General features: G+C 44.3%; 1 protein-coding gene across 1 annotated transcript in view; it reads left to right on the plus strand.

The window, feature by feature from the left end:
• The window catches only part of LOC144497728 (rab GTPase-activating protein 1-like), a 421278-nt gene that overhangs the window by 250134 nt on the left and 148433 nt on the right, over window positions 1–22711 (plus strand). The window contains exons 12-13 of the mRNA XM_078219169.1: window positions 12290–12414; window positions 15923–16036. Coding sequence (XP_078075295.1) covers window positions 12290–12414; window positions 15923–16036 — 239 coding nt within the window. The remainder of the gene's footprint in view (window positions 1–12289; window positions 12415–15922; window positions 16037–22711) is intronic.

Here is a 22711-nt window from a genome sequence, read left to right on the forward strand (position 1 = left end):
CCTCCCCCGTTAACTTTTTGCGTGCTAGTATTCTTCATGAGAAATAGTTTGCCTGATTTTCCTTCTCCATTCCAGTTACCAGTCAGAGTGTGTCCTTGTTATTGAAATCTTTGGCAATGTGAATCATTTATTGATGATTGTCAGAATTTCAGCCAGAATCTAACCTGATATCTTTGACTCCCGATAGCTGATATCATGTTGTGTCTGCTGCTGCACCCTTTAAATTCCAGTGTAGAGTGGCGTTTGGACCAGTATTGTCAATCACGATTTAACTAATACTTTATTCATTGATAATATTGCCTCTTTTCACTTGTGCTCTACCCTTCTGCTAATGTGACCTAGTGCATGGCTGATGGGCTGATGTTGGATTGGGATGTAGTTTACAGGGGGTGTGACCTGTTAATGTTCTCTGTGAACCCATTGTTTTCAGTGCTCCATGTACTGTTGTCACGTGGCAACCATCTGTCCTGGTCAATATTTAATCCTCGACCAACATCGCTCAAAATCAGATTATCCAGTCGTTACTGCATTAGAAACATAGAAACATAGAAGATAGGAGCAGGAGGAAGCCACTTGGCCCTTCGAGCCTGCTCCACCATTCATCACGATCGTCCAACTCAATAGCCTAATCCTGCTTTCTCCCCATAATCTTTGATTCTCCCCATAACCTTTGAAGCATTGCTGCTTGTGGGAGCTTGCTGTGCACAGATTGGCTGCTTCATTTGCTACATTACAACATTTATTGAAGCACTTTGAGATGTTCTCAGACCAAAAAAAGACACTTTTCTAAATGCATGTTCATGTTAAATCAGGAATTTAGAAGGCCTAATGAAGATTGCAATATTAAAATAGTGCATTGACCTAAGGCTAACCATTGTTATTTAGAACTACAATCCTAATCATTCAATGCTATCCTTTTTTTGGTGTGAAGTCCCTGGGCTAATTTACTGTGTTATGGAACAACTGTATTTAGGTGAATACATTCTAATGGTGTCCTATACTCCTAGTTCATCAGCTCAAAATGTCCTACTCCTGCTTCCTACAGCTGAGAATGTTCCTTTCAATCTCAACTCAAAATTGCAAAAACAAATCTATCCTTGTTCTGCCACATGCATTTTACAATTCTAATAAACAGAGCAAAGAGAAGAAAAATCACACGTACAACTTGCATGTTACCGTTGACAACCCGGCCTTGCAATCAGGGCACAATATAATTCTGCTCATTCCTGAACAAATTGAACTGTAAATGTCAATGTAAATTAGAATGAGGAACTAATTATGTTTCACAATGCTCATGTAAGTTTACGAACCATGAAGATAATTCACAAGATGGGGCTTTTGCCCACACTACCTACTGCTGTTTAACCCAGTCTCATCCAATTTGAATACACTCTTTCTGAAACTGCAGAAGTGACATTGCTGTAAGAAACCGACCACACTTGGTCACCCAGTACCACCAGACAGTGAAGTTGACCATCTAACCAACATTTCAATTGCCTGACTTGTTCACACAATTCAGGTTGACACTGCCAGTGCAATACAGAGGCCATCTGGTATTGTGGAAGGTGCCACCTTTTGGATGAAATGTGAAACCTCGGTCCCTTTTTCCCTCTCAAGTGGATATGAAAGATCCCATGAAACTGTTTGAAGAGGAGCAGTGAACTCCCCAATATCCTCTCTGATATTTATCCCTCAACCAACGTCAGTAAGAAGAGCAAGGAAAAAAAGAGATGGATGGAATGAACTTATCTTTCATTACCCAGGATGTGCAATAGTGCAATCACTGTTGTAATTTAGAAAAATAAAGCAGACAGCAGGCTTCCATAAAAGCAATGAGCTAATGAATAGATCATCTGTTTAGTTAGACTGGTTGAGGGTTAAATATTGGCCTGGACATGGGTGAGATCTCCTCTGCTCGAAATAGTGCTGTGGGGTCCTTTACATCCATTTGAGAAAGCCAATGGGGTCTCAGTTAACAGCTCATCCAAAAAGGTGGCACACCTGAAATAGCAGAACACCCCAAGTACTGAGCTATAAACAGAAAATACTGGAAAACTCAGCAAGTCTGGCAGCATCTGTGGATAGAGAAATAGGATTAATGTTTCAATTCCAAGATGACTCTTCTTTGGAAGCCCCTCGGCACTGCACTGAGATTATGAACCTGGATTATATGCTCATGTCATTAAAGTGGGGTTTGATTCCATGTTTGACTGACTCAGTGATCTATAGAACATAGAACATAGAACAGTACAGCACAGAACAGGCCCTTCGGCCCACGATGTTGTGCCGAGCTTTATCTGAAACCAAGATCAAGCTACCCCACTCCCTATCATCCTGCTGTGCTCCATGTGCTTATCCAATAACCGCTTAAATGTTCCTAAAGCGTCTGACTCCACTATCACAGCAGGCAGTCCATTCTACACCCCAACCACTCTCTGAGTAAATAACCTACCTCGGACATCCTTCCTATATCTCCCACCATGAACCCTATAGTTATGCCCCCTTGTAATAGCTCCATCCCCCGAGGAAATAGTCTTTGAACGTTCACTCTATCTATCCCCTTCATCATTTTATAAACTTCTATTAAGTCTCCCCTCAACCTCCTCCACTCCAGAGAGAACAGCCCTAGCTCCCTCAACCTTTCCTCATAAGACCTACCCTCCAAACCAGGTAGCATCCTGGTAAATCTCCTTTGCACTCTTGCCAGCGCTTCCACATCCGTCTTATAGTGAGGTGACCAGAACTGCACACAATATTCCAAATGTGGTCTCACCAAGGTCCTGTACAGTTGCAGCATAACCCCACGGCTCTTAAATTCCAACCCCCTGTTAATAAAAGCTAACACACTATAGGCCTTCTTCACAGCTCTGCACTTGAGTGGCAACCTTCAGAGATCTGTGGATATGGACCCCAAGACCTCTCTGTTCCTCCAGTCTTCAGAACCCTACCTTTGACCCTGTAATCCACATTTAAATTAGTCCTACCAAAATGAATCACCTCACATTTATCAGGGTTAAACTCCATCTGCCATTTTTCAGCCCAGCTTTGCATCCTATCTATGTGTCTTTGCAGTCTACAATAGCCCTCCACCTCATCCACTACTCCACCAATCTTGGTGTCATCAGCAAATTTACTGATCCACCCTTCAGCCCCCTCCTCTAAGTCATTAATAAAAATCACAAATAGCAGAGGACCAAGCACTGATCCCTGTGGCACTCCGCTAGCAACCTGCCTCCAGTCCGAAAATTTTCCATCCGCCACCACCGTCTGTCTTCGATCAGGTATGATGTGGAGATGCTGGCGTTGGACTGGGGTAAACACAGTAAGAGTTTTAACAACACCAGGTTAAAGTCCAACAGGTCTATTTGGTAGCAAATGCCACCAGCCCTCGGAGCGCCGCTCCCTCGCCAGACGGAGCAGAAATCCGCTCCCAAACAGTGCACAGAGACACAAAGTCAAGCCACAGAACACTGACCAGAATGCGAATCTCCACAGCCAACCAGGTCCCAAAGACACAGACAACGTGAGTGGAGGGAGCATTAAGCCATCCACTCACATTGCTCCCTCCACTCACATTGTCTGCATCTCCAAGACCTGGCTGGCTGCAGAGACCCGCACTCCAATCATAGCTGACACTATGTTCATGGAAATAATTTTCTTGAACTTCCAACAATTAATTAAAGATCTCATTTTACACCTCAGACAGTTACTTATTTATATTAGTGAATGGCTAAGTGCTATTGATTAAACATTAGATTAAACTAAGTTAAGTCTGTACATGGGACAGAATGTGATCCATATGGTCGAAGAATTACAAAAGATTGATTCCTGGAGTGAGAAGTAGAGGGTGTTTTCATCCTTTTCTGGGGCACTATGAGTGCTTAGTGCTCCAAAATGGCGTTTGCAGTGCAGGTGCACATCTTTGTGGGAGTCACATAGCGCACCATATTGATGAGGAAGTTAGAGCACATGGTGAATGGCCTCTGGAAGTATACAGGTCATGAGGCCAATTAGCAAGCCACATTAATTTGATCCAGTGTTCTTCTGGATCTCAGCGCTCCAGCTAATGTCTTCTCTCAACATTGCAAAACTGAGCACATGTTCAGTAATAAAGAACAAAGAAGAACAATACAGCACAGGAACAGGCCCTTCGGCCCTCCAAGCCTGCGCTGCTCATGTGCCCACGAGACCATTCTTTTGTATCCCTCTATTCCCGGTCTGTTCATGTGGTTATCTAGATAAGTCTTAAACGATCCCAACGTGTCCGCCTCAATCACCTTGCTTGGGAGTGCATTCCAGGCCCCCACCACCCTCTGTGTAAAATACGTCCCCGTGACATCTGTGTTGAACCTTGCCCCCCTCACCTTGAACCCGTGACCCCTTGTGTTCGTCACCTCCGACCTGGGAAAAAGCTTCCCACCGTTCACTCTATCTATGCCCTTCATAATTTTATACACCTCTATTAGGTCGCTCCTCATCCTCCGTCTTTCCAGGGAGAACAACCCCAGTTTACCCAATCTCTCCTCATAGCTAAGACCCTCCATACCAGGCAACATCCTGGTAAACCTTCTCTGTACTCTCTCCAAAGCCTCCACGTCCTTTTCTAATAAGAAAAATCCCCAGCCCACCATGCTACCAATGCGCTTTAGACAGATCATTTAGTTATTGGTTGACATATCTCGCTGCCACTTTGATTTGGAACATGTTTGCTGCTTTCTGTAGTTTGAACAGAGTGTTGTGGTACAAGTTGAAGTTTTTGTGACCCTTAAGACTTCTTTCTGCACAGACAGTTGCTACTGACGTGTCTGTGCTCGTAGCCATTTCATTCTGAAATACAGCATGACTTGGAGAATGAGATGAGGCGTCTCAGAGCAGGACAAACTGCTGGAAAACAGCGGAGGGGCAGAACAACGGGAGGTCATTCCACTTAGAATGTTCAGGAAGCAATTCTTGTACTTGACTCTCAGTGAGGAGCAATGCGGGAGATATCGATGCTTTCGTAAGGATATTGTCATGAAAATCGGACACCTGCTGTAGTTGCAAATACAGCCACAGAACTGGGCAAGGATGGCATTGCCAGCAGCTGAGAAGATGACTGTAGCAATGAACTTTTATACATCTGGCTCCTATCAGACTGGAACTGGAAATATTTGCAACATCCAGCTGTCCGCTGTTGCCTTGGGGAAGCCACTTAGGCTTTTCACTTACCTGCGAACAACATTTCATTCACTCTTGCCAGCTCTTGAACAAACAGCTTTGCTATGATTGCAGGCTTCTCCATGGTGCAGGATTCAATAACTTGCATCCACTTTGCTTTGCAGGTACCACATGGTAACTCTGCCTTGTACTGGAATCAAACAGGGTTCCGCCCTCTCATTGTCCACTATTGCTGGCCATTGGCTGTATTCTGGAAGCAGTGATGAACCCCTCATTCTGCGGCAGTCCTCTGTGCTTGTTACATCTCAGTCACAATGACAATGCTGGGCATCAAGAATTAACTGCTTATCACATAACTAGTGACTCCAGTCTGTAACCTGTGCACTCACATGCAGTGTGATATAATGGAATCAATGCTCCCAAACTAATCTTTTTGGAAGAGACAATTAGTGTGTTGAAACAAAGCTTTCGGTGACTGGACTTCTCTGGAGGAGCTCTGCAGTACTCAGCCAATAGCCAAACAGGATTGGGAAATAATGGTCAGGCTATTTCTACCCTTAACAGCCTGGGATACATTTCATCTGGTCCTGGGAATTTATCCACTTTCAGCGATGCTCAACACCCCAATATTTCCACACTCACCATGTTTATCCCATCCAACGTTTCACACTCCTTCACCTTTACCTGCGATATCTCTTTTGCAAAAACAGATCCAAGTATCCATTAACCATGCCCACATCTACTTCCTCCAAGCATTAGTTACCTTTTTGATCTCAACCCTACACTATGCCTTGTTATCCCCTTGCTTTTTATATCATTATAAAACAACTTTGGATTTTTCTTAATTTTATTTGTGTTACGACGCGGTGGTGATTTTTCCCTCTGCGTGATTTTGGAACCACCCAAAGGAATACCTCACCTCGTATTCTTATACGAATGTGCGTGAGGTAGTAGGATACTACTGGTTTTGGCAAATTAAAGCAGGATCTAACACTCGCTATCATGAACAATTAACAGGTCTTTAATTTAAAACTGGTGACAACTTTATCAAAACAATTAACAAACTGAATAAACTCCCCAATAGAATGAATGCTGTTTGAATATTACAAGTCTCAAGCAGGAATAATATAATGAACCTATATGAGGGTGGCACAGTGGTTAACACTGCTGCCTCGCAGCTCCAGGATCCGGGTTTGATTCCGGACTTGGGTCACTGTCAGTGTGGCGTTTGCACGTTCTCCCTGTGTGGGTTTCCTCCAGATGCTCCGGTTTCCTCCCACAATCCAAAGATGTACGGGTTAGGGTGATTGGACATACTAAATTAACCCTCAGTGTCCCGGGATGTGATAGGTTAGATGGATTAGCAGGGTAACTAAGCGGGAATAAGCCTGGGTGGGATTGTTGCCGGTGCAGATTCGATGGGCCGAATGGCCTTCTTCTGCATTGTAGGGATTCTATAATCAAAAAAAAATCCTTATAGAATACAGTCACTCTCAAATAATATACCAGGCATCCGTTGGACGTATGAACTTTCTTCTGATGCTTCCATCTGGAATGCTTTCTGAGTTGTATCTCTTTCTCTTTACATGGTGATTTTCTGAAGATATATATATTAAACTTCAGGATTCTATATGAAAGCCCTCCTTCCGACTAAAGAGGTGTCAAGCTTACCCTGACAGTTATTTCCCCTTGTCCTGGTTTAGGTGCCTAGAATTGCCTCACAGTATTCCTGCAATCTGAGTGGCTTGAGGCTGTCAACAAACCTCACATTTGAATTCCATTGGTTCTGTGTCCCTGCGTGCTTGCTTTAAACTTATTGGTTCAATTCAAAAGCCTGTTTTGCTATGTTGGAACCTTGATTGCTGCGTTGGATACAAATGCTGCAAACCTGCTGCTGCAGTTTAAAATCCACAAAAGACATACTTTTTAAGGAGACAATGCTGTATGATTTCTTCTATTGGGTTCAGCATTTCTTTTCAATATTTACATTTGTCAAACACCACATATTTAACCTTATATGCAACTTCATAACACTTGCCAATATATTTTCATTTGCTTTGCCTTCCTAATTTCCTTTTTTTTAGTTCACATCTGCACTTTCTATGCTCCTCTAGGCTTTCTGTAGTATCTTGACATAACCTTCCTTATTTTGCCGTATCCTACTGCATCTGTCCTTTGACATCTATTGGGTCTAGATTTTGGAATCCCATCATTTTTCTTTGTGGGAAGATTTGTGTTCTGAACATTCCCTGTCTTGTCCTCCAATACCTCTGACACTGATTCACTTTCAAATAGCTGTTCCCTGTTCACTTTTGTCAAATCACTTCTCACCCTAGAATTAGTCTTTCCTCAAATTAAACCTTTTGGTCTATCTTTATCCACTATTTACTGAATTCTGATCACCACGAGCTTTTAAATGACTGAAATTCTCCCTCTGCCCTTTCATCTGCTCAGGTTAATTTCCTAAAACTAAATCCAGAACTGATTTTTGTCTTGTTGGGTTTGCTTTTTACTGGCTCAAAAGTTCCCCTGAAAAGACCATAAGATATAGGAGCAGAATTAGGCCATTCGCCCCATCGAGTCTGCTCTGCCATTCAATCATGGCTGATACGATTCTCATCCCCATTCTCCTGCCTTCTGCCTGTAACATGATTATATTAGATAAATATTCACACACCTTCACTAAATCTGACCCATTATTCATCTTTAAATCTAATATGGCATACCCCCATTTTTTTTAGGACATATTGTTGCAGATAACCATCCTGAATGCAGTCAAGAAATTCACTCCCTTTCTGACATGAATTCATTTGCTGATGCCAATCGAAAAGAAAGTTAAAATCCTCCATTAAAACCACGCTGCCTTTGTTGCATGCTTGCCAATCTCTGCATTTATACAGTCTACCACTTCACAACTGCCACAATGATCATATATATAACTCCCACCACAGTTGTAAATCCTTTTCTATTTATAAAGTCTCCACGGCCACCTCACTTCTCACTATGTCTTCCTGTGTCATTGATTTCATCCTTAGTCACTGAGGAGTTTTGTGTGATGCATAAGAACTTGACATCGATCAGGTGGACCGAATGGCCAGTTCCTTTGTTGTAAAATTCTATGTAATGTGTCCTTAAAGGGGCAAGCTGATCAGATAATATTTAGATAAACCAAATGATTTTGAATCTATATTTTGTATAAAAATGTCTTTGTTGGACAGTGTGAGGAGGTTGTCCCGTGATTTTGGATAGTTTGCTGCCGGGACGGCCGTTGTACTCTCCGTTTGATCTTTGTTTCTTATGTACGGGCAGTATGCAGACATTTTTAAAAAGCTTTTGTAATAAAATCCTGTTCGCATAGAACCTGGTGAAAGTCATCTCATATCGAGCAGCTGCCCACTGATCCAAACTGGGAGAGCACAAATATCCCACCCCTGATGTCACAGTCTGGACAGTGCCCCCTCCCTCCGCTTATACGATTCCCAAATTTTTCATGCTGCCGTATCCCTTCTTGCAGCCCACTCGGTGATCCTGATGTTGGAAGGCTTGTTTTCTTGGTCGGTATCATTTCTTAGTCGTGCTGGTCAAATTAGAACAGATCTGAACTCACTCGATGCAAAAAGGGGACAAGGTTTTCTATTTCTGTACCTGCCACTAAGTTCAGCCTGCTGAAGGTGAGTATCTCTTCACTCAGATGTGCAGATTCATCTGCAACGTGAGAGTTGCTTCAAGTTAGTCAATGAAAGGGATGGGGGAGGAAGGATGAATGATATTCAATCTGGGTCTACCTTTCTGCTAATTGCCCACACTAATCTCCTTGCTCAGACCTTGTTTATTTGAAGCCCAGGGGGATTTGAAACACAATTTGTGCTAATTCGGCAGAAGTGCCTTTCTCCAGTGTGTTTGAAAGAGATGAGTGGGATTGTGGTTTGAGGAATTTGCCAGTAATAATCTGTCACTCCCACTCATTAACTCGGTAACACATAAAAACTATCACTTACTTGCATGAAGTTTAATCTCAAGTGATGGAAGGTAGCTGAGGCCTCTTGTTTGTTCCCTGTTTCACTGAGATGTTTCTTTATGCAGGTATTCCCCTGCAACTCCCATGGCCGTAAGGGGGCGCCGGATACTCTTAGGTACCTCATCCAATTAATGAGAAAGAAAGTCTTGCACTTAGGTCTCACTTTACATCAACTCAGGACATCCCAAATTCCTTACAGCCAATCAAATCCTTTTCGTACTTAATGTAGAAAACGTGGCAGCTAATAGCACACAACACGTACCACAAGCAATAACGTGATAATGATCTGATATTCTCTGGTTGATGAAGGGATCAATATTGGCCAAGACATCAGGGAGGAAGTCCCCTGTTTACCTTTTGAGTAGTGTTGTGAGGTATTTTACTTCCATCTGGGAGGGCAGTTAGGGGATCGCTTTAGGGTCTAATCTGAAAGGCTAGCAAGGCCAAAACTCCCTCAGTACCAGACTGAAAAATTAGGTTGACTATGTACTCAAACCTCTGGAGTGGAGCTCAAACCCATGGCCTACTGTCTAGGTAAATGCCATGGCTATCCCTGATAGGCATTCTTTAGTTTTGAGTTTGGACAGTGAATGTTGGTGGATTATTGCTGAATATTGCAGCTAAGCCTTGATCTGCCCTCACACAGCTCCCACGTTTGTGCGCACCCAGTTTGGATCAGTGGGCAGCTGCTCGATATGGGATATAGAAACTGCAAGTGCTGGAAATACTCAGCAGGTCAGGCTACACTGCATTGGTCTGAAGTGAACCCGACACCCTGATATCAGCCTTCACCACAATCACTGTCGGCATCGTGCCTTGGAATTGGCAGAGATGGTTTTCATCAGGTTCTGTGTGAACAGGACTTTATTACAAAAGCTTTTAAAAAATGTCTGCAGCTACACGCTTCCTTTCAGTTTCTTTTTCTCTGTAATTGCACCCACAGGTTTGACTAAGGGCACAGCGACCAGTCAACAGACGCACACAATCCAGCACTGAACAATCGAAGGCAACACTTACCATGACCTCTCCCGATTGCTCCACCCTCTCTAAATTGTTTACTAACATGCAGTACTCCAAAGTATTGGGACAAACGGGATAAGGGGTTGTCAGTCTCAATCACAAAGTCCATTCCTTATCACCAACTCCAATCTTCTCCCTGCAACTTTCTGAGACTGAATCAGGCTGTTCACATTTTTGATGTCATAGTTGAACCCAAGGTGAACTTCTGACCAAATAACCGCACCATTGCTAAGTCTGCCTATTTCTACCTCCGTAACATCATCTAACTTCGTCCCTGCCTTCAGCTCATCTGCTCCTGAAACCCTCATCCATGCCTTTGTTACCTACACATTTGTCGATTCCAATGCTCTTCTGAAATGAACCTCCCTCCTATCTTTCAAAAACATAAGATCACCCAAAACTCTTGTCTCCACATCCTAATTCACATTCCTCTATAACCCCTGTTGTCACTGACATGCATTGGCTTCAGTAGGAAGCACCTTGATTATATAATTATCATCCTGGTTTTCAAATTCCTCCATGGCCACACACTCTTCCTTCTCCAGCTCCACTTGATTCCAAGGTACCTGTGCTCCTCCAATCCTGGCCTCTTGATCACCCTTCATCACTCACCATTGATGACTGTGCCTAATAATGCTTAGACCCGAGCTCTGAGATTCCCTCACTACACCTCTCTGCCTCGCTACCTTGTTTTCCTCCTTTAAGAAATGCCTTAATACCTACCTTTAGGTGAAGCATTTGGTCATCTGACCTAATATCTCCTCATGTGGCTCGTTGTTAAATTTTGATTGAGTTAAAGGCACCATATACGTACAAGTTGTTGCTGCATTGCTGGAGGTGCTGTCTTTTGGGTCAGACGTTAAACTGAGGCCCCTCGGGTGGGTGTAAAAGACCCTGTAGCACTACTTGGTGGGGGAGGAGAAGCTGGGTAGTTCACCCCAGTGTCCAGGCCAATTCTTATCTCTCAACCTACCCCTGAACTAGATTATTGGCTCATTAGCATGCTGCTATTTGACGGACCTTGCTGTGTGAAAATATGCATGTTGTTTAGGTGCTTGATTGCCTTCAGGGCAGTTTGGAGCAAGTCTTGAAACCAGAGAAAAAAATGAAGTCTAGAAAGGTGCTATATAAATCCAAGGCTTTTCTGTCTAACATGGTGAACATCAATGCCCTTGGTTTAATCTTATACATTTGCACTCCACATTGTACCATTCAAAGATTACGAGAATGGAAAGTACTTTCTGGTATCAAGTAGAAAATACTTATGTTCAGTGGCTGGATTCTGTCTCCATTTTCTGCTCTTGGCAGTTATATTCTCTGAAACCTTGAATTAAGCCTCTGCTCACTTCCATCACGTAATACATTCTTACACCTTCCAGAAAACCCACTACCACATGCTGGTCTAACTCTTCTAACCCAGTTGTGTTGCAGGGCTGTTAGAACTTTCCTTAAAGACTTCCAGAGTAGACTTGTTAGCACAGAGTTTACTGTAGCTTCCAGTTATGGCTGCAACTGACACATGAATTCCACAGTATTCAGCCATTTCTAATAGCTGGGAGCTTGGCAGTGTAGCTGTAGATGTTGCCTCACAGTGAGCTGCCTTACCAATCCACTTACAATGACAAAGTAATTGCAGATTCATTAAATGAGCTTGCCAGAAGCTTTCCCTTTGAGAATCCCTGTAGGCTCAACAATGATTGCACAGGCATTATGGTTGCTCCATTTAAGTAATCAGTAAATGAATGTGCTAATAACACAGAGCTCTTCCTTTGTGCTCATTAAATAAGATTAAGCTGGACACTCTGAGATTTACAGGACTTTATCCGTATTCTCTGTTCTGGCTCAAAATTGGCCAAACTCTCTGCTTACCCTGGCCAGAGACACAGAATCTGCCTTGAGAGTGGGTGTTGGTCTCATCCTTCTTACACAGTGACTGATTCCTGACCCCTTTTACAGATATGAATGATCATTGACCCCTCGTACAGACACAACTGAATTCCATGAGCATTCTTATCATCATCATCTTGAACTTTACCTTTCCAGCCACTTTTACAGCATCTAGAGTGCTTCTCAGCCTCTCCTTTTATCCTCCAGATTCTTCTGTTGAAAGCAAAATCCAGAGCGATGTCTGGATCGATTGTATTAAATGGCAGAGCAAGATCCTATTTCTTATGTTGAAAAGGTTGGGTCTGGGATGTCCCTGGGGAACTGCTGCAAGAGTACCTTGGGACAGAGATGATTAATCTCCAACGAGCACAAACATCTTCCTTTGTGCTGAGTATGACTTCAACCAGCGGAAAGTTTTCTCCCTGATTCCCATTAACTCCAGTTTTGCTAGGGTCCGTTGATGCCACACTCGGTCAAATACTGCCTTGATGTCAAGGGCAGTCACTCTCATCTCACCACTGGAGTTCAGCTCTTTTGACCATGTTTGAACCAAGGCTGTAATGAGGTCAGGAGCTGAGAATCCCTGGTGGAATCCAAACTGAGCATCACTGAGCAGGTTATTGTTGAGTAAGTATCACTTGATAGCACTGTAGATGACCCCTTCCATCACTTAACTGATTATGGAAAGTTGACTGATGGAGTGGTAATTGGCGGGTTGTTGTTCTGCTTCTTGTGTACATTGGGGACTTCAGGATGAAACTGCGATGGATCATTCAGAACTTGATGTGGCAAGCCTGCAGAGCTTTGATCTGATCTGTTGGTGTGGGATGGTTCTTGCACTTGCTGCTTCTGCTCTTTGGCACATGGTCCTGTGTTGTAGCTTCTTCAGGTTGACCCCTCATTTTAGGTATGCCTGGTGCTTCTCCTGCCATGCCATCCTGCACTCTCCATTGGACCAGGGTTTTTCCCCTGGCTTGATGGTAATGGTGCAGTGGGGGACATGTCAGGTTATGAGGTTGAATACAATGTTGCTGCCGCTGTTGGCCCACAGCTCTTCATGGATGTCCATTTTTGATTTGCTTCATGTGTTCTGAATCTAACCCATTCAACGTGGTGGTAGTATCACACGACACAATGGCTCACAAAACTGTACTGTGGTCATCCGTAACCAGTGCTCTCATGGAAAGATGCATCTATGTCAGGTAAATTAGTGAGGATGAGATTAAGTAGGCATTTTCCTCTTGATGGTTTCTAACCACTTCCCACAGTCCCAGTCTAGCTGCTATGTCCTTAGGACCCGGCCAGCTCGGTCTGTGGTGGTGCTACCAAGCCACTCTTGGTGATTGACATTGAAGTCCCCACCCAGTGTACATTCTGCACGCTTGCCACCGTCAGTGCTTCCTCCAAGTGGTTTTCAACATGGAGGAGTAATGGGGGAAGGATGCAGATAGTAATCAGCGGGAAGTTTCCTTGCTCACATTTGATCTCATGCCATGAGACTTCATGGGGCCTGCAATCAATGTTCAGGACTCACAGGACAACTCCCTCCTGGGTCTGTCCTGCTGGTGGAACAGGACATATCCAGGGATGGTGATGGTGGTGTCTGGGACATTATCTGTAAGGTATGATTCCATGAGTATGACTGTGTCAGGCTGTTTGACTAATCTGTGAGACAGCTCTCCCAATTTTGGCACAAGCCCCTAGTTGTTAGTGTGGTTGACTGGGCTAGGTGTGCCACTGCCATTTTGGGTGCTTAGTTTCATCAGGTTTTATATCTTTTTGACATTCCTGTAGCAGATTGATCCAACTGAGCGTCTTGCTAGGCCACTTTAGAGGGCCGCTAGGAATCAGCCACATTGCTGTGGGTCTGGAGTCACATGTGGGCCAGATCAGGTCAGGATGGAAGATTTCCTTCCTAAAGGACATTAGTTAACAACAATCCAGTAGTTTGATGATGATTAATACTGCTTTCAATTTCACATTTATTAAAAATATTTTTAAATTGATCTTCTGCTGTTCTGTTAGTGTTACTAATCTTGGGATACTTTTCAGTTACACTTGCTGAGATTTGGGATCACAACATCTCATTTTATTTTTACTTCGCTGGGCTGGTTTGTATGGCTATGGGAGCAAAGGAGTGTCAGCGGGGGTTCCAGGGAAGGATCTGGTGTCAGTGAGGGAAGAGTTCATGATGGTATCAGCACTGGGCAACAGCCATTGGGACCCCTGGGCCTTTTGTAAAACTCATTGCCTCTCACGTGAAGCTGAGAGGGCTGATGTGGGAGTGAGTCATTCAGAGTGGGTTAGGATAGATAGAGTGAGGTTGTTTGTGGGGTGAGGGGAATGGCCGCAATGGTATCTTGGTACATGGTGGTTTCAGATATGAACAAGATGACACAGCGGTTAGCACTGCTACCTCTCAGCTCCAGGGTCCCGTGTTCAATTCTGGCCTTGGGTGACTATCTGTGTGGAGTTTGCATGTTCACCCCATGTCTGTGTGCGTTTCCTCTGGATGCTTGGGTTTCCTCCCACACTCCAAACATGTGCAGGTTAGGTGGATTGGCCATGCTAAATTGCCCCTTAGTGTCCCAAGATGTGTAGGTTAGAATGATTTGCCATGGGAAATATGGGGGTGGGTACAGGGATAGGGGCAGGGGAGGTGCTGGGTAAGATGTTCTGTCAGAGTCGGTGCAGATTCGATGGGCCGAATGGCCTCTTCTGCACTGTAGGGATTCTATGATTCTAATAAATCCAATAGGAAGTTGAAGAGAAACACTTTGCCCAGTGGTGAGAATGTGGATGATGCTGCCACCTAATGCTAATGGAATGGTTCAGATCTGTTGTGTCGAATGGTTTCTTTCTGCTTAGTAAATTTCAATGGGATGTGAGCAGAGTTAAAGCTCGGGCTGAGGTTTTCACTTCAGATTCCTTTCGGTTTTTTTCATTTAAATTTGTGTATTATATGTTACAATCTCTGCAAATGTTTAAATTTGAGCTCACTGAGACCTGCTGTTTAGCATGGGAAATCCCCATATTTAAACCATCCGCAACAACTTGTCTGTTGTCAGAAGTGCCAATATGACAGCTGAATGTTAAGACATTCCCCATGTCACAGAAGCTGCTAATTCCTTGAGGCTTCTCATGTGTGGAACCCCATCCACTTGCGAGAGAGAATATTCTCAGGGTTTAAAACTTAAATTCAGGAATGCCTGGCTCAATTTATCTATCTAGATATTATATCTCCTATATTTATAAATATTACACTTTTAGAGCCAGTTTCAGTATACAGCCTGAATTCTCCACCTTTGCCACTTTTCTCAGTGATTTTGGACCTGTTCGCCTTTCTGTTGTAATCAATAACATTGGAGAGATTCGAGTCACAAAGTGAATCGGAGAGAGAGTGAGGGATAGAGGGAATGAGAGAGAGAGAGAGAGAGAGTGTGGAGAGATTGCAGATAGAGGGAATGAGGGACAGAGAGTGGGAGAGATTGGAGACAGAAGGAATGAGAGAGAGAGAGTGGGAAAGATGGGGATAAAGGGAATGAGAGAGAGAGAGTGGAAGAGTTTACACATAGAGGGAATGAGGGATAGGTAGTGGCAGAGATTGGAGATAGCAGGAACGAGAGAGAGTAGGAGAGATTGGGGACAGAGTTAATGAGGGAGCGAGTGGGAGAGATTGGAGGTAGAGGGAATGAGGGAATTCCGTGACTTTGAATCATGGGAAATCTGCCAATTTGCTATATATTGTGCATGCTGGATTGGAAGAATATGTGCAGCAAGGGGGAATATAAACCAACCACAGCTCTGATGATGACTAATGTATTTTTATTCATTGTGCAGGATTCTGTTCAGGAAAATGTTATTACCCGGGATATTAATCGCACTTTCCCAGCCCACGACTATTTCAAGGAAACCGATGGAGATGGGCAGGATTCATTGTACAAGATCTGCAAGGTAGGATATTGCAGCTATTCTCTGGCCGAGATCTTTACTTGTGTATAGAATCACATTGTTCGTATGTGTGTGTGTGTGTGGGTGTGGTTGTGTGGGTGTGTGTGTGTGCTGTATATAAAATCACATCGGCTGAGTGGCAGGAAGCTGAGTGTGATGGCAAAGGATGTTTTTCGTGGAGTGGTGGCAGGTTATCTGAACATGATTGGCCTTACAGACCAACCTTGCCCTAAATCTACATTCCTTAACTAAACAGTTTCTCTTCCTAGCTGGAGGCAGTGAGGCTAATTGCATAGCCCCAAACACTGCCCCAGCTGAGATCAGCTAACTCAACACAAGCCAGGTTTTAAACCCATGACTGGACCCCTCTGTGAGAATGTGTATACTCTCCAGGTGGAGATTTATAAAGAATATTGAAGTATAATTACTCCACGGTGACTCTGCTTCACACATATCCTTCTCTACTTCCCACACCAATGCTTATCTTCCATCATTTAAATCTATGGGGATTGCTGTGCCATAATTCGACTCCAAATTCCAATATAGCCAATGCATCCGTAGTAATGTATTCTCTTCTGTCCCCTATTCCATTGCGTCTGATTCCCCAAAGCCTGTCCACATTCTGCAAGGCACAAGTCAGGAGTGTGATGGAATAGTCTCCCCTTTCCTGGATGGGTGCAGCTCCAACCACACTCAAGGAACTCAACACCATCCAGGACAAAGCAGCCCCGCATGATTGGCACCCCTTCCATAAACATTCACTCTCTCCATCACTAATGCACAGAGTCATTTACAAGATGCACTGCAGGAACTCACCAAGGTTCCTTAAGCAGCATTTTCTAAACCCATGACCGCTACCATCTAGAAGGACAAGGCACCGGACACAGGGAAACACCACCCTTGGAGGTTCCCCTCCAAGTCAGTCACAATACTGACTTGGAAATATATCGCCGTTCCTCCACGGTTGCTGGGTCAAAATTCTGGAATTCCCTCCTTACCAGCATCGTGGTGCTTGTGGAAGATCAGAATCAGCGTGGATAAAAAATTAGTTTAAGAACAGAAGACAGTGAGTTGAATCTATAGAATCATAGAATACTACACTGCTGAAGGAGGCTATTCATCCCATCGAGTCTGCACCAACCACAATCCCACCCAAGCCCTGTCCCCATAACCCCATGCATTTACCCTAGCTAGTCCCCCTGACGCTAAGAAGCAATTTAGAATGGCCAATCCAGCTAACCTGCACATCTTTGGACTGTGGGAGGAAACTGGAGCACCTGGAGGCACGGGCAGAATGTGCAGACTCCGCACAGACAGTGACCCAAGCCGGGAATCGAACTCGGGTCCCTGGCACTGTGAGGCAACAGTGCTAACCACTGTGCCACCATGCAGCCCCTTATGGTAAATGGTTACTTTACCCAATAACACAAGAAATAGGAACACAAGAAGACCACCTGGCCCATCGAGCCTGCTCCACCATTCAACTCGATCATTGGGCTTTAACTCAATTTTCCCACCCACCAGAGACCAAAAATCAGTCTATCCCAGCCTTCAATATATTCAACAATGGAGCATCCACAACCCTTTGGGGTAGAGAATTCCAAAGATTCACAACCCTTTAAGTGAAGAAATTTCTCCTCGTCTCAGTCCTAAATGATTAGCCCCTTATCCTGAGACTGTGCCCCCATGTTTTAGATTTCCCAACCAGCGGAAACAATCTCTCAATGTCCACTCTGTCAAACCCTTCAGAATTTTGTAGGTTTCAATGAGATCGCCTTTCATTTTTCAAAATTCCAGAGTATGTAAACCTAATTTACTCAGCCTCTCATTATATGACAATTCCCTCATTCCAGGAACCAACTTAGTGAACCTTCATTGTATTGCCTGAAATGCGAGTATATCCTTCCTGAAAGGTGGAGACCAAACCTGCGCAGAGTATTCCAGGTGTGGTCTCACCAAAACCCTGTAAAATTATAGCAAGACTTCTTTATTGAGAGCCGTGGATAACCAGGGAAATTGAGGATCTGATTAAAATGAAAAGGGAGGCGTACGTTAAGTCCAGGCAACTGAAAACAGATGGAGCTCTGGAGGAATACAGAGAGAGTAGGAAAGAACTCAAACGGGGAGTTAGAAGGGCAAAAAGAGGTCACGAGATGTTCTTGGCAGGCAGGATTAAGGAGAATCCTAAGGCATTCTATTCATACGTTAGGAACAAAAGAGTTGTCAGGGAGAAAATCGGACCTCTCAGGGACAAAGGAGGGGAATTATGCTTAGAACCCAAGGGAATAGGGGAGATCCTAAATGAATACTTTGCATCGGTATTCACGAAGGAGAGGGGCGTGTTAACTGGGAGTGTCTCGGAGGGAGGTGTTGACCCGTTAGAGAAAATCTCCATTACAAGAGAGGAAGTGTTAGGTTTTTTAGGGAACATTAAAACTGACAAAGCCCCAGGGCCTGATGGCATCTATCCTCGACTGCTCAGGGAGACGAGAGATGAAATTGCTGGGCCTCTGACGCAAATCTTTGTCGCTTCTTTGGACATGGGTGAGGTCCCTGAGGATTGGAGGATAGCGAATGTGGTCCCGTTGTTTAAGAAGGGTAGCAGGGATAACCCAGGAAATTATAGGCCGGTGAGCTTGACGTCCGTGGTAGGGAAGTTGTTGGAGAGGATTCTTAGAGACAGGATGTATGTGCATTTAGAACGGAACAATCTCATTAGTGACAGACAGCATGGTTTTGTAAGAGGGAGGTCGTGCCTTACAAATTTGGTGGAGTTTTTTGAGGAAGTGACAAAAACGGTTGATGAAGGAAGGGCCGTGGATGTCGTCTATATGGATTTCAGTAAGGCATTTGACAAAGTCCCACATAGCAGGTTGGTTAAGAAGGTTAAGGCTCATGGGATACAAGGAGAAGTGGCTAGATGGGTGGAGAACTGGCTTGGCCATAGGAGACAGAGGGTAGTGGTCGAAGGGTCTTTTTCCGGCTGGAGGTCTGTGACCAGTGGTGTTCCACAGGGCTCTGTACTGGGACCTCTGCTATTTGTGATATATATAAATGATTTGGAAGAAGGTGTAACTGGTGTAATCAGCAAGTTTGCGGATGACACGAAGATGGCTGGAATTGCGGATAGCGAAGAGCATTGTCGGGCAATACAGCAGGATATAGATAGGCTGGAAAATTGGGCGGAGAGGTGGCAGATGGAGTTTAATCCGGATAAATGCGAAGTGATGCATTTTGGAAGAAATAATGTAGGGAGGAGTTGTACAATAAATGGCAGAGTCATCAGGAGTATAGAAACACAGAGGGACCTAGGTGTGCAAGTCCACAAATCCTTGAAGGTGGCAACACAGGTGGAGAAGGTGGTGAAGAAGGCATATGGTATGCTTGCCTTTATAGGACGGGGTATAGAGTATAAAAGCTGGAGTCTGATGATGCAGCCGTATAGAACGCTGGTTAGGCCACATTTGGAGTACTGCGTCCAGTTCTGGTCGCCGCACTACCAGAAGGACGTGGAGGCGTTGGAGAGAGTGCAGAGAAGGTTTACCAGGATGTTGCCTGGTATGGAGGGTCTTAGCTATGAGGAGAGATTGGGTAGACTGGGGTTGTTCTCCTTGGAAAGACGGAGAATGAGGGGCGATCTAATAGAGGTGTACAAGATTATGAAGTGTATAGATAGGGTGAACAGTGGGAAGCTTTTTCCCAGGTCGGAGGTGACGATCACGAGGGGTCACGGGCTCAGGCTGAGAGGGGCGAAGTATAACTCAGATATCAGAGGGACGTTTTTTACACAGAGGGTGGTGGGGGCCTGGAATGCGCTGCCAAGTAGGGTGGTGGAGGCAGGCACGCTGACATCGTTTAAGACTTACCTGGATAGTCACATGAGCAGCCTGGGAATGGAGGGATACAAACGATTGGTCTAGTTGGACCAAGGAGCGGCACAGGCTTGGAGGGCCGAAGGGCCTGTTTCCTGTGCTGTACTGTTCTTTGTTCTTTGTTCTTCACCCTTCCTGCAATAAAGGCCAACGTGTCATTTACTTCCTGCACCTGCGTGCTAACTTTCTGCTTTCCTTGGACAATCCCACCCAACTCTCCTGGAATATTAACACTTACAAATGTTCACACCTTTTAAAATATTTTCTGCTTTTCTGTTCTCAAGTCCAAGGTGAATAACTTCACACTTCCCCACATTGTACTCCATCTGTCATCCTGTGGACCATCATTGAACTTGTCTCTATCTCTTTGCAGCTACTTTTGTGTCCTCCTCACAACTTACCTTCCCACCTAGCTTGATATTATCATCAAATGTAGATATATTAATCATTATTTGCCAAATGAAGCACAGGCTAGCAGAAGGGAAGGCAAGTGGCAGATGGAAAGCAATACAGAAAAGTATGAGGTAATGCATTTTGTAGAACATCCATTTTGTCAACATCCTTGGGGTTACCATTGACCAGAAAATCAAATGGACTCGCCACATAACCACAAGAGCAGGTCAGAGGCTAGGAATACTACGGTGGGTGACTCACCTCCTGAGTCCCCAAAGCCTGTCCACCATCTACAAGACACAAGTCAGGAGTGTGATGGAATACTCCCCACTTTCCTGGGTGGGTGCAGCTCCAACAACACTCAAGAAGCTTGACACCATCCAGGACAAAGCAGCCTGCTTGATTGGCACCACATTCACAAACATCCACTCCCTCCACCACCGACACTCAGTAGCAGCAGTGTGTACTATCTACAAGATGCACTGCAGCAATTCACCAAAGATCCTTCGACAGCACCTTCCAAACCCACGACCACTTCCATCTAGAAGGACAAGGACAGCAGATACATGGGCACACCACCACCTGTAAGTTCCCCTCCAAACCACTCACCGTCCTGACTTGGAAATATATCAGTAAGAAGTCTCACAACACCAGGTTAAAGTCCAACATGTTTATTTGGTAGCAAATACCATACTGTGCTTACCCCAGTCCAACGCTGGCATCTCCACATCTTGGAAATATATCACCATTCCTTCGCAGTCATTGGGTCAAAATCCTGCAATTCCCTCCCTAACGGTATTGTACAGCCCGTGAACTGCAGCGATTCAAGAAGGCAGCTCACCACCACCTTTTCAGGGACAACAACGGATGCCCATGTCCCACAAATGAATAAAAAGAACTGATAAGGAGGGGCATTATAGACTGAATGGCACAGCTCTAAATAGTATGCAGGAACAGAGGGAGCTGGGGGTTCACATACATCAGTCTTTGAAGGTGACAGGATGTAGGGACTAATTAGCAAAGTATGTGGATCTTGAGATTTATAAATAACAGTACTGAGTACAAAAGCAGGGAAGTTATGTTGAACCATTCTAAAGTTATGATTAGGAAGGATGTGAAGGTTTTGAGAGAGTGTAGGGTGCTCAGAATGGTTCAATGATGAGAGAATTTAGCTCCAAGGTTCGGTTGGAGAAGCTGGGATTGTTCACTGTGAAGCAAAGGAGATTGAGGGAGATTAAGACAGGTTCAGATCAGGTAGAAAAAGAAAAGGGTTCCCATTAACTAATGGCACACAGGTTTAAGGTTTTGAGCAAGTGTTAGAGGGGGGATGTGAACAACTTTTATACATAGTAAGTGGCAATGACCAGGAACTCACTGCCTCTGAGAGTGATGGAAGTGGAAATGATGAATGATTTGAAATACAAATTAGATGGGCAATTTGGGGAAATAAACAAGTAGAACTACAGGGAGAGCTGGGGAATAGGACTGACTGGTTTGGTCTACAGAGATGCTGTCCCATCCTGACACCACTCTGTCTTGGAAATATATTGCCGTTCCTTCACTGTCGTTGGGTCTAAATCCTAGACCTCCCTCCCTAGCAGCACTGTGGGTGTACCTACACCACCTAGACTGCAGCGGGTTTAAGAAGGCAGCTCATCATCATCTTCTCAAGGGCAATTAGTGATGGGCAATAAATGCTGGTAAAGCCAGTGACACCCACATTCCTGAATGAATAAAAAAAAAAATTCCCCAAGGTTCCTTACCTAAATCGAAGATGTGCCTGCAAATGTTGGATTAGTTTCTACATGTTCTGTGTCATTGGTATCAGCCTCGCATTTAAGGTGAATCCATCATCAAAGAGGCTTTTATGAAAACTTACTCACAAGCTAGCTGTGCCATTTTGAGGCCTCCATGGGCGTAACATTGTGGCATCCACGGGGAGTAAATAAAGCAGTGCTGATACCATGCACTAGTCTGATTGACAACAGGCTTTTACCCAGGCTTGAAACTTGTGGAAGATCACCAAGACCCAACTCACACTCCTCCATTGCCCTCAGATCATCCCCACCCATCTACTCGGACTCCCTTTTTAATCAAGAATCTATCTCAGTCAGTGTTAAAAATATTCACTGACCAATCCTCCACTGCTCTCTGGGGAAGAGGATTCCATAGACTAACGATCCTCTGAGAGAATAAAATACTCCTCATCTCTGACTTAAATGGGAGCCCTTTTATTTTTAAACTGTGCCCCCTAGTTCTAGTCTTCCTCATAAAGAGAAGCATCCTCTCAGTATTCACCATGTCAAGTTCCCTCAGTATCTTATGTGTTTCAATAAGATCACCTCTCTCTCTCCTAAACTCCTGTGGATACAGACCCAATCTGTCTGACTTTTTTAATATGGTAAGCCATTTC

This window comes from Mustelus asterias, chromosome 8 (genome assembly GCF_964213995.1).
Source record: "Mustelus asterias chromosome 8, sMusAst1.hap1.1, whole genome shotgun sequence".
NCBI lineage: Eukaryota > Metazoa > Chordata > Chondrichthyes > Carcharhiniformes > Triakidae > Mustelus > Mustelus asterias.